This window comes from Patagioenas fasciata, chromosome 12, assembly GCF_037038585.1.
Source record: "Patagioenas fasciata isolate bPatFas1 chromosome 12, bPatFas1.hap1, whole genome shotgun sequence".
In the NCBI taxonomy this organism is placed as follows: domain Eukaryota; kingdom Metazoa; phylum Chordata; class Aves; order Columbiformes; family Columbidae; genus Patagioenas; species Patagioenas fasciata.
In genome coordinates, this window is record NC_092531.1 from 12,768,930 (window position 1) to 12,781,839 (window position 12,910).

A 12,910-nucleotide genomic window follows, 5' to 3' on the forward strand; every position below is an offset into this window, starting at 1 on the left:
ACAGTCTTTGTGACAAATGTAATATATTCTATGGCAATCATTTAATTATGTAGTCCAGTTAATTATCATGGTGTATTGTGACTCATTTAAAAATAAACAACTCCCAAAATATTTCTCTTGACTCCAGTTAGTCTGGCCTAGTATATTGATATGCTGAGTCTGGGTTCAAATTTAACAAGTTGATACTGGAGTAGCATTTAGTAATGTCAGCTATCTGCACAGAGCAGTCATGAAATCAAATCAGCGCTTTGCTCAGGGACTGTGGAGTCTGAAGCAGCAAAAGGTCTGTGCATTCTTCTCTTTCGTGCCTAGCTACCAGCCTTCAGCCGCCTCCTATCACATTTCCTGCTTTCTATAATCAACAGCTTGTTAAAGGCTGACTTAAAAAAAAAAAAAAAAAAAATCAAAACACCGTTTCTGCAACAACTGGCCTTGGATTATTTTTAATTAATTTGAAAAATGTGGAGTGGTGATGGCCCACATACCACTGCTGTTCTTTACTGGAAACATGTTGAATAGGTTCTGCAGTAGATAGTGGAATTTCATGTATGTGAAGCAGGAGGAAGAGGTGGTCTTGGTTGCAGCATTGAAGATTGTCCTTGACTTCGTATTTCTATTTTTTGGGTTTTTTTAAAATGCATCTATCTCTTGCTTCTGGTAGAAATAAATCTGCAACTAAAGCACTTTGACAGCACAGATGTGAACTGAGAGTGTAGGAGTAAGGGAACAGTTTACATGCCATCTTATGTAGTAAACTTAGAGGTGCAGAGGAAGGCAGAAGCAGTGACTACAGTTCCACTCTTAGTATAGACCATAAACAAATTAAAAAAAAAAAAACCGCTGTGCTAATCTCTTCCACAAGTGTAATATTTTGCTGACATCTCTGCTGACATTGGCCATTCCTTCCCTGTCAGTATCACTGCTGATTAGACAATGTGAATATTGTAAATGTACTTGTCTGTTTCAGCAGCTGTATACCTTTAAAGTAATTTGTTTTACAATTAAGGGAATAAGTGTGTTATTGTCCTTTTGTTTACAAGTAGTTTTACTCAAGCTTTGTGTCTAGCAAATGAAGTAAATGTTTTGAAGCAAAAATACTTCAGAGGAAGTATACAATAACAAAACATTTTTTTTTACTGTTAGGTTTGTGTGAGGAATAGCTTTAGGTGGAACTCCCAAGCTTTTTGAATGAGGTTCTGGAACTCTGCCTTTTGTATTTGTAAAAGGAGATACTATTTGCATCTTTCAGTACTAAACTTACATTTTGAACAAACAGTAATTGGAGGGTTTGTGTGTGAGGATGTCTCTCTGCACTAACTTACTTCCCAGCTGATCTGAACGTGCTGAGGGGACCAGAACCAGTGCTGCACCAGACCTTAACACCGAATAGTCTGAGGTTGTCCTCTTTCTTGTGTCCTTTTTAAGTACAGAGCTTCTGTCTCAGCAATACTCTTTCACAGAAGATAATGGTCCAGCCAGGGAGAAGTGCCAAGAGAAGGGCAGGAGAGCTGTGGCCTATTGCCAGCTATCTCCATCTTTGCATATCAAGCAAAGAGGCTGCACAGGTATCTTTTTTCCCAAATCTGTGCAAGGAGGTGACGGGGGAAAGGAGCAGGTGAAGCAAAAGATTATAGAGGCAATACAAGGCAAAGCACAAGTTGAGATCTCTTTATGCTATTGTGTTACGATAACTTCATCACCCAATAATTTTCATATTGTTCAGTATTGCATATCTTGAAGGACCATGTTACAGGAGTGTCTATGGCAAATCGCTGTGTCATGGTAGATCAGTTCAGCCAAGGAGAATTGGGACTGAAGCGAAGGTGGGGTGTGTGTTTCTGAGGAATCATGTTAGCACTTACGTTAGACTTAAATCACATAACACAATCTATGTTGTCTCAGACAAATTCTAGAAGTTCAAATATATGTCAACACATTAAAGGGAAAATAGTGGACAATTAATTAACAATTAATTAACAATTTATAATTAGTTGTATGTGATCTCCTCCTACTCTCTTCTGTTATATAACAATGACCTGTAGCTCTTTGATGATTTGTATCAATTTCTTCTATTTTCCATCTTCCTTAAATGCAGAGTTTTGTTACAGCTTCTATTCCATGTTTTTTCATTCCTTTAGCTTTTGATTAGCCATCTTCTTCAGGGGAGAAGAAAATTGCACACAGAGAATGTGATAAACCTTACAACCAAGACTAGCTGTGAACAGTAGCTACGTGGAAGCATTAGTGAAGGAAGCAATGAATTAATACTATTTGGTACCAGCTCCATCCCTAAAATTTTTCTTTGTCACTTTTAGCAAGTTGCATTTGGCAACAGTGAACCATAGGTAACTTTCAGAATGTGATCACACTATAAGGAGCAGTGTCTGGGCTGTAGCAGAATACTTGAATAACCCTACTTATCAAACTTCTAGCACTTTGTAGTCATCAGCACACACTACACATCCATATTAAGGAGGCATTTTACTTGTTTGTGCTATGCACAAATTATGAAGAACCTCATTCTGTTTATAGTCTGCAGATGAACTGATTTTTGGAAGGTTTCTCATGCCAACAAAAGAGAAAAATTAAACTGCAAAACCATGCAAAGCAGAGCTCCTGAAACAGCTTATGTGAATGTTTAATTATCCAGCCTTCAGGTTGGTTCAGGTCCTTTTAATCTGCCATGAGGGAGTGGGAAGCATTGATGGTGTGGCTTTTTCAGTATAGCCACAAGCTGTAGTTATTCTATGTCTTAAGACTTAGTATATATTTAAGAATGTGTCAAAGTAAAACTTGTTCCTGAGGCAAGATAGAGACGTTCTTCCCTTTTCTCCTGACTAGCCAAGTAACTTGCAGGCTTTCAGATACGAGATCATGATCATTGCTGTAATTTTTTTTTTAATGGTACATCCTTTTTGCTTTCTATGAGAAATTAGATCAATACTTCGGGTTAAACAAAAACATTTCTTGGAAAATGTTATAATGTAGAAATCATAGTCTTTGTGAGCATTGTAGCATAAGACAGAAGTCCTTAAAAAAAATTAGTACTTGAAGGTATTTTCCCAAGAATTGTTAAGAAGTTCATCTATAAGATTGTTGAAATACTAACTGCTGTGAGTTATCTTTTAATCGATTGAATTCCCTTACTGAAGGAAAATGCTAAGCACTGTGCCAATATTTTTAAATGACCAGAAGGGGAACTACAGGCTACTGCACCAGGCTGGTCTGGAAGGAACAGTGCATGAAATAGAATTAGTAGAAATAAGACATGTTTTGTGTTTATAAGGAGGGAGACTGAACACTGCTTGCATACAAAGTTTTGTCTTACAAATCAGGCTTAGCAGTGACATGTGAAGATGAGTGACCTGGTTAATGCAGGACACCAAGCTTTTCAAAATATTTGACAAAAACCCTATATTAGAAGTTCTGAAAAATACTCTCAAGACATAGGTGCAACAAAAAGCTTCTTCATTGATGACTAAAAGATAAGGAAGTGAGAATTAAATTCTCACATCTGAAGTTGCAGAAAATCTCATGGTAGTGAGTGACTAGACAGTAGAATGGACAGTTTGAAAATCAGTGTTGATAAATGTCAAGTACTGCACACAGAGGAAAACCAGCTAATGATGCATGTGTGGTGATGGTCTCACGTACTGGTCAGGACATAGTTAATGTCATGGTGAGTGACTCGCTGAAAATGTCAGCTCAAATCTTGTTGGCAGTTGAAAGGCAAATAGAAGGTTAGGATTTATTAGGAAAGGAATAAACTAACAAAATTAAAACCACCGTTATGGAGTTGTACAAATCCACATATGTACGTGGCTTGCATATTTCTGGTCATCCTTTTTCAGGAAGCACGTATAACAGAACTAGAAAAATACCAAGAAGGGTCACAGGATTGGGGTAAGTTTTATGTGAGGAGACACTAAGGAGACCAAGGACTTTTCAGCTTTGGTGGGAGCAGGGGAAAAGTGGTATGAAGGGAGTTTTATAAAACTGTAGTTCAGGGGAGGTGAATTTAAACAGAGAATCCACTCTTATAAAACAAATATGTTCTGTTATGTGTTGCTGAGCTCACTGTTGCAAGATGTTGCGCATACCAAAAGTAGAAATGGATTTCAAGAGGTTAGATAAGTTGAAGAAAGGTCCATCAAAGAGTTTTACATTCTCAATGTGTGTTTTATGTCAGGATCAAAAAGTCCATGACCACTTATTCATTAGAAACTGGGGAATATATCAGAAGTAGTACTATTTTTAGCTGCTGCTTTTATTATTTCCTTAAGCACCTGCTCTTGGCCATTACTAGGGAAAGGATACAAGGCTATGCAGAGCGTTAATCTGACCACCAGGCTCTTTGGTGCCTGCTCAGCCCTCGCAGCCACCTAGGATCAAATGGTAGAAATGCTCTTTCAAGTTCTCCCCTCACCCTGGGCTGAGAGTGTTCTTCTGCGTTCCAGCACGTGTTTTCTCATTTTCCAGAAGTGGATGAATTTCACAGACTGAGCAAGCAAGCAGAACTGACTGGCCTTTTTAGGCAAGTCAGTTGCTCACGACTGACTTTCACCCTGGTCTGAAGGGGACTGCCCCACATTTCTGTTAAGTGTCTCTGTTTCAAGTGAACTTTCTTTCTCTCTGTGATGAACAGAACCTGCTGATTTGGGAATGCAGCCAGCAAAATGTTTGTAACTCATTTCAGTGTTAGTTTTAGGATCTATACTCATCTCTGTTTCAAGAGAGTACATCACTCTCTTTTTCTGTCATGGCAGTTTACAGTAAACTGAGAAGTCTACAGATAGATGCAGTTATTGTTTGAAACTGTGGGCTGCTTTCAATTGTATCAACTGGAACATAAGCAAACAGAATTTAAGAAGGACATCAGAAAGTTCCTGACTGAAATTAATTACAAACTGTAATTGGAGTCACTGAAGTTAGGGCATATTAAAATGCAAATGGGATACTCCAGCTACTCAGAGGAATGTGGGAAAAAAAAGTGGAACTGGATTCTTTAAGACCTAGATGATTTATCTTGTAATCTGTGAATATTCTAGCAAAAGAGAGAAGGCCTTATTCAGAAACTTGAAAGAACAAGAGCTTTTTGAAGATCAAGTTTTCCAAAATGTGTTAGGAGCATTAGTTATTTTTAATAGTGCTTTTACCTTAGCCAGCTGTTCTATTAATCATTGTTTCTAGTAAGTTCAATTAGGGACAAATATTTAGCTCATAAAGAATAAATCTAATGTGGTTAATATCTGGCAAATTATAGCCAAATAAAACCCACGTCTAATGTGGGAAATGCAGCACAATTTTAGTACGAAATGTTGAGCTTACCTGAAATAAATAGTAATACTGCTTTTGTTGTATTTGTTTTGTAGTTGCCTTGTGTCGTAGAGGTTGAGGCATCCACGGTCAGTTCACACAGACTGGTTTTGGACAGATAGATTTATAACTTGAGCACAGCACAGCTTAAGATAAACTGGTCAGTTCTGCTGTAGCTGGCTCATCTTGTGTGCAGTTAGGACTGGTAGCAGTGGGTCCAGGTCTGGGGTTGGGAGAGGTCATTGGGCAAGGCTTGGGGCTCCTGCCCAGCCCAGCGGCGGCTAAGGGCTGATGCGGGGATCAGGGGAGTGTGGAGAGCTGTGACATGGCTGGAGCAGATGCTGGCTCTGCACTGGGACAGAGGCGCAGGAATCCCCCAGGTGGTGTTGATGTTGAGTTTGGATAAACAGGAGGTGAGAACAGTAGACTCAAGAATGCTTTTGAAAACTGCCGGACTAACTTTGGAGTAGACTGAGGCCATTCAGCCTGCATCCCACCCTGCTGTGGGTGCATGTTCACAAAAACTTCTTAGAAGGCGTCAGTTACTTGTACAGCCTGGGCTGACTGTTCAAGATTATATTTCGGGCTGGGAGAAGCAACCTCGAGGCTAAACCTGGCTTTGTGCATCTGTGTGGCACCGTACTGGGCCCAATGAACTTCCCAGGAGTGAGACTGTGATGCAGAAATGATCCAACTGCCTGTTGTCCTTTTTTTTTTTTTTTTTCCACAAGTTCCCTCTTGCTCTGAATAACAAAAAGTTGTCTGTGTATTGAGTCCTGTGGTTGAGTGTATTAATTAACCAGGGTGCTTAACATCTGTTGTATCTGGTCTATCTGTTGCTCATTTCAGGGAGCAAATTATGTGTGCGGTTTAATGTTTGATAAGGTTTTACATTTTCGAGTGTTTTAAGCTTTATAGTGCTGATTGGTGAAGGTAAAGTAAAAGCGCAACTGGAATTGTTACTACAAGGGTTTGTTTTTCAAACTTTATTTGAAGTCTTAAGATTTGGCACCAAAACTTCCACAAATAGATGCAACTATGAAGGTAGCTGACAAGATGTCAGAAATGGCTTGTTGAAATAGTACTTAATTAAATACTTGGTATTTGGTGGTTTGATGTTGTGGGTTTGTTAGTTTTGTTGAGTGTTGTGGGGTATAACACAGGAAGCCAAATCTGAGTCGGCTCTTGACTTTTCATAAAATGCAATATTCCTGCTTTTTATATGGTAGCTTATTTGACATATCTGTCCATAAAACCAAAGGAACTAAAATTTCTGATGAATAAAATACATGCATTAGTAACTTTTGACTTGTTCTCTATTTAAGTTGTGCTTAAGTATGCTTCAGTTATATTAGACAGCTTCTTGTTTTCCTGTGCCCTATATGAAAATGAGTTCTCTTATGAAAAAAAAAAAAACAAACAACCTATCTTAAATTGCTTTATTAGTGAACTTTTGATCACAAGTTCTCAAAGTACCAAACGTTGAGTGGAGTAATATGTGAACATTGTTCTAAAATCACTGTAGACTAAATATGAACTTTTAAGGAAGCTATCTCTAAGATTCTCATTCTATATAAGAAGTGTAAGCTATAAATGGAGAAACAGATGACACTTTTGCTCTAGTCTTTTTAGAGAAGCAGTTCACTGAAAAATATCTTTGGAAGCAAGAGAGAATTAGTGAAAATAACTTGTCATTTCTAAAAGCTGTCTATTAAACAGATGGTAAAAGTGCTGAGGCACGCGGTGCTGACACCTCGCTGCTGCAGCAGCCAGCAGGGTGAACGTGTTGTGTAATAACCATTGATCTAGCAGTATGGATTTGCTCTATTTTGTGAAGGCTGATAGGTTCTTATATCTCAGTATTCTAGGCAGTTGATCGTAGATGTCAACTAAAAAGAAATGCCTACATCTTATTAAAAAAAAAAAAATCAATTTGCCATCTATCTATCTCCCTTAAAAATATGGGAGACTTGGACTTTCATGAATTCCACACAACAAAGTATTTATTGCTTTGCAAGACAGAGAAAACATTATTTTTAGAATCTGTGAATTTGATAAGATCTTAACATGGTAATTGAATTTTGCTTTATTGAAACTGGTATTTTTCTATGATGAATAGCATATGCTGACAGTATTTTATAGAAGAAAAAAAGCTCGCATTTCTCAATTCAGAGTTCAAGAGCACCAAATAATATACACAGCGCAGCATGAAAAGAAAAATACTTGAAGTTTCTAGTGTAGCTCAGGAAAGTCTTTCTTCATTCTCATCAAGCTTGTAACCAATGTTGATGTTTGGGTGTTTAAGCAAGAAGAATTTTGGTTTTATAAGGGATCTATTGAGCCCTTGTTTTCTTAAGCAGCGATAGTCCGGACCACTGTTTGCTTTTTCGATTTGAATTGATGCTTTATGTTCCCTCCAATAAAAGCTGTATGCTTTCTTATTTTGCCATACAGCTGCAGATTTCTGTGTGGAAACTTAGTCACAACTCACTATCTAGTCAGAAAAAGACTTGGAATGTACTTGGGTTCTTATTCATGCACTAACACCAATAAAATTAGTCATAAAAGTTGGTAGAGAAAATACCTGTTATTTCAACACCCTGGTGTTACACAAGAGCTGTTTCAAAAGGCACTGTCATGAATCCAGCGATTAAGAAAGGCATTAAATTCAGTTAACTGTCTTCAAACCCGGTGTAATGTTCTCAGTACTGCCCTTCAGTGTGTGACTCAGATAAGCATACCTGTTTAAAGTTTGCTTCTATCCAGTTTCTGATGAGAATTGCAGAAAAAAAGTCCAAAATCTTTCCTGTTAAGTCTTATGAAGTTCATATTAATAAAATAGACAAAAATGAGCTTTGGACTGAATTACTTTCTTTTGGTGCTTTTCCTCTTTGAGCACTCACTTTGGCATTGCACTAGAGTGCTTTAAATGTATTATATAGAGCAGCTGTCTGTCCTCACATTTTTTCAATAACTTTCGATAGACTAAACCAATGAATCAGTAAAATAAAAGGCCTCTTTGTTAGTGTAGTGTATCATTAATTGAGGTTTATGCACTTATGGTTTGGCAAGCAGAAAGTCTGAGTTCTCTGGCTGTTAAGAAATTAGAAGTTGACAAGAACAACTGACCCATTTGTCTGTCTTGAAAAAAACGGGATGCCTGCTCTCCTGAAACAGAGATCGAAACAGTTTCAGCCCCGTTGGCATTTAATTGTTAGTGTGTGCAGTCTGTTTCAGAGCTTCTTTGGCACTTCTTTGAAGGCAGTTAGTCAGCTCATCATAGTGGGGCACGTTGCTAAAGAGCATTCCTGCTATCTGATCTATGTGTTAGTTGTTTGGAGGTCAACAAAAATCTCCACTGGAGGATTTTACTCTGGCTGGAGGAGAAAGTACTGTTAAAGGTTGGTTATCGAGGCTAGCTCTGCTAAAAATAGCAGGAGAGACAGCAGAGTAATAAAGTGAATAACAGGAGCCTGTACTAAAATAATGCTGGTAACAAACACAATGTTCTGAGGTTTTCTAAAATACAGCAGACTTTTGTCCCACATTCCAGTAATTTATTTGAAAGGCATGTTCCACTTGAGGATTGCCAAGAACTTTACAAATACTGAGCCTTTTAACATGTCTAAGGTATGTGCTGTGCCATTTTAAAAAGAACCTCATAGGCAAAAATGATAACTGTATTTTTCCGGGAGCTTGTGGTTTATAATAATACAGAAAGTTTTCCTTCAGCAATTTGGGGACGCTTCAGACTCTTCAGGTATGAAAACCTGTTGTAGCTTTCTATCTCAAATGAGTTTGTGAACTAAAAAGGTGGGTATTTTATTTCCACTCCCCTTCCTTCCCCCCATTCAAATCTGGATATAAGCCATACACACTGTGAATTCAATTTGAAGTTATGTTTCTCTAGATTTCTAGCATGTTATCATCTGTGACAAGCTCTGCAGTCTAGTTGCACTTTCTGGAGGCGTAAAAATTGGAGCTTATACAAATGTGAGGTGCTGGTTCTCCATATGCAGGTACAGTTTAAAGATAAAATGGACCAACTTAAGACAACAGAGCTGAAGAAAGAAGGTACTAGAATTACTAAGGGAGAAAGAACTGCTTCAAGAAACACCTATGGCCTTTAACATCAGAGCTGTTTGAATGGAGAATGTCATCAATGGGACAAAAAAATTAGTAGAATTGGGCTGGACTTTTAATACTGTAAAACACTAGTATTGAAAATTAAAAATATAGTCATGCTAGAAGAAAGGTGAAACACATGGCGTTGCCTTGAGGTGAAGGAAGATGGAAGGTGCAGAGCCTCATAACGGAAAGTTTTATGCAAGTAGGACGTGAAAATCCTTAGGTGATGACTTTGAATAAAAGCTTGTGGTACACTAACAGATTTAGGAAATAAGAGGCACCAAATCTCGTATTAGCTGGAAAAATCAAGACAAGAAATCTTGAAGCTGCCCAGGCTACACTGTTGAAGACTTTCGCAGTTCCTTATGCCATCTGTGGAAAGAAAGCATAGTCTTGTTATAGTGTGGATTTTTGAAAAATGCCATAGGCTTATACATGCCTTTTAAAAATTTAATGCCCTCTTGATTTTAGCACACAGGCAGTGATATGTCTTCATGTTAAATGACCCATATAATACATTTTCCTGCTTTTGCAAAGGTTTGCAAAGGCTTTCAAATCTCAAATGAATTTGAAATAACTCAGCATATGCTCGAGTAATCCAGTGAGAAGTCAAGTAAAGTACTCTGACTGTTGGCGGTGATTGTTGGCGAACACTGAAATTACTTGTGTAAATTATTAAAATCTTTATTTGGTAGACAAAAATCAATGATCAAAAGTAAATTGTACAATGATACCATGTATTGTCAGTCCCTCCCCTGGTACTGTGTGTGAGCCGGAGTGAATCAGGCTACAAAGCTGCTACATTCATAGTCTGGTTGTAGTTGGACAGTCCAGACATCTGAGTCGGGGTGGAATCTTTCAGATTTTAGTGGTTAAAACCAAACTCCACAATGTTTATAGGCAAATGGTGGGGTTTTTTTATATATAAAATTAATTTTAGCAGATCTTCAGATGTCAACAGGAATATCAGGCAGGGGTTCAGGGAGGTGCCAGACTTGAAACTCCTGCTGCCAAGCTTGGGACTGCCGGAATTGCTGAAACTTCCAAAGCACTTATCGCAGATGAAACTTATTTTTACTTCATTTTATTTTTGACAGTAGCTGTGGTATTTTGAAAAGAAAAAATATTTCTATATGCCTGTTTTGAACAGCTGCCTAGGATTATAGAAATTGTCAGGCACTCCTAGGTGGAAGGTCTTCAGTTCTGTTTTAATCTGTGATAAATGTTTAGTTGCTTAAGCACATACCAAGACAATTATTTTACTGAAATGGCCAAGGGAAGAAGTGTCTTTACCCTTTGCCTTTTCGGACAATGTTTCTACTGGAGATGCTGTCAGTCTCAGTCCTGATGCTGAATAACTCTCTCCTGTTTGACCAGCATTAGTCTATGTGACTTAAAAAGCAATCTAAATCTCCACCCCCAGCTCCCTCAAACTTCATTTATTTTGAGAAAGGCAGAGTGGTCCAGGGCTCTGAGTGTTGGATCAATCAGCACTTGTTCTGTATAGAATGAGTTTGTTGTCTATTATGTAAGACTGTCTTCAAATTCTTTAAGTATTGCTATCCTGTCTTGGGTTTGGAACAATGTTTTTAAAACAGTTCGCAACTGTAAACTTTGTGGTTTTTGTTTGTTTTTATTCTCCATAGACTCGAGATGATTTTCTTGGGCAAGTGGATATTCCTCTTTATCAGTTACCGGTTGGTATTTTTTGTTTCTTTTTGTTTTAAGAATGATTCTGTATGCAACTCTATTAGTTGTCTAGGGAAGTTAACCGTACTGATAAGTGATTAAATTCTCCTGCTCTGTGGGTTTCTTGTTTGGTTTTCTTTTGTGGATTTGTTAGGGGCTTTTTAGTGCTGGTATTTACTGAAAAATCTAAGTTACCTGGTGTTATTTAAATAGTGGATTCTGCTGGTACAAGAGTTAGGAGTGCTTTTGGCTTTGTCAAGAATTAAAATGTGAGGTTTAAAACAGTCTTGAAGACAAGAAGAGATAGTGAATACTGTCGTTATTTCTTAAAACATTTTCTTTAAGATCTCCCATTTTAAAGAGAGGATAACAACTGTGGTAAAGCAGGCAGTTGTTCTTTCACTGTGGTGAGAGCTGTGTCAGAGGTGGTTACGGAGAAGTCCCATTTCCCACTGGACCCAGGGGTGCGAGACCCCACTCAGGAGTCAGGCGGGGCTGGGAAGAGCAGCCGCCATGTCCCTCGGCAGAAAACCTTCTCGGCGTTTTCACTTCTCGCTACCGAGCTGCACAGCAGTATCTGGAGTCTTGAAAAATTGGGGCATTTCATTTCTTTGTTTTTTAGCATGAACTGGTTTATAGAGCCTCACTCAAGGATTTTTGTGGCTATTTTCTTACCTTCCTCAAATGTTAATTTTTCCCTGTCTCTTCTTTGTTTCCATCTTCTTGGTCTAAATCCAGTGTATTTTATTGGCCCAAACATAGGTGGATTTTTTGAAATTCTTTAATTTACATAAGTAAACATCTTGGGTAACTAAAATCACTATAAATTATCTGTTACATGGAGATTTGGTTTTGCTTGGTACTATTCAAATGAAGACTGTTCATAACTAAAAGGAGCTGTAATAAGAGATGTGTAAAAAGGGCAAATCATCTGCAAGGAAAGCTGCTTGGCAGATACAAATTTGTTCCTTCCAAACCCAAAATGTATTATTCCAAGTGTAATCTAGCAGTGAATCTAAGGCAACTCTTGTTTTTGGAAAGTCATAAAAATAATTATGAAACTTAGATTAAGGAAATAGTATTTTTCTCTGTGATGTTTTGTGATTGCACAGTGTCTTAGTGTGTGTGTTGGTGGAAATAATGTAAGGTGGGGGGGGACAGGACCCTGAGAACCCCACAAAACTAAAACCCAAGCTTAATTCCGTTTTAATTCCAGAGAAGTACTCACCTTAGTTGTAAGACAGTTCGTTTTGTAGTTATAGAACCTGATCATGCAGGTAACACCAGTGTAACACTTTATCGTTACAGGGTTGAAGGGCTGCATTTTAACTCGTGAAGGTTGAACATTTCAACTTGTGTAGTATTTCTAAATTGTATTAGTAAGAGCTTATACTGAAATATCTGAAATACAATTGAGCATTTTTCTTTCTGCGATTCAGTGTAATAGTCATCACATTCAGTAAAACTTGGACAGCTTAATCTTAGAACTTTTTCCTAACAAAGCTCAATAGTTCCAAAAAAATCTCTAATCATGTCCAGCCTTTAGATTCTGCATATTATTTGTTGGTTTGTTCTCAGCAAATGTTGACAAACATGAGATATTTTTTGAAAATACTATTATGGAATTTGGATTGCATCATGTATCGTTTTTATTAATTAAAACAAATATAGCAGTTGCAAGTTTTTAATCATATTATACAGTACTTCTTGAAATGCTTAAAATGTGTTCATTAATGAGAGTCTAGAGTTACTCTCCAAAATTTACCAACAGTTGAAA

The 12,910-nt window shown here is 37.7% G+C and overlaps 1 protein-coding gene across 3 annotated transcripts in view; it reads left to right on the forward strand.

Annotated features, from left to right (window-relative positions):
- Positions 1-12,910, forward strand: part of NEDD4 (NEDD4 E3 ubiquitin protein ligase) — a 56,916-nt gene that overhangs the window by 22,360 nt on the left and 21,646 nt on the right. For 2 of the 3 annotated variants that reach the window (XM_065847146.2, XM_065847141.2), the window contains one exon: positions 11,091-11,141. The exons of the other annotated variant lie outside the window; for it this stretch is intronic. In XM_065847146.2, the coding sequence (XP_065703218.1) occupies positions 11,091-11,141 (51 nt within the window). The remainder of the gene's footprint in view (positions 1-11,090; positions 11,142-12,910) is intronic. 3 annotated transcript variants of the gene reach the window in all.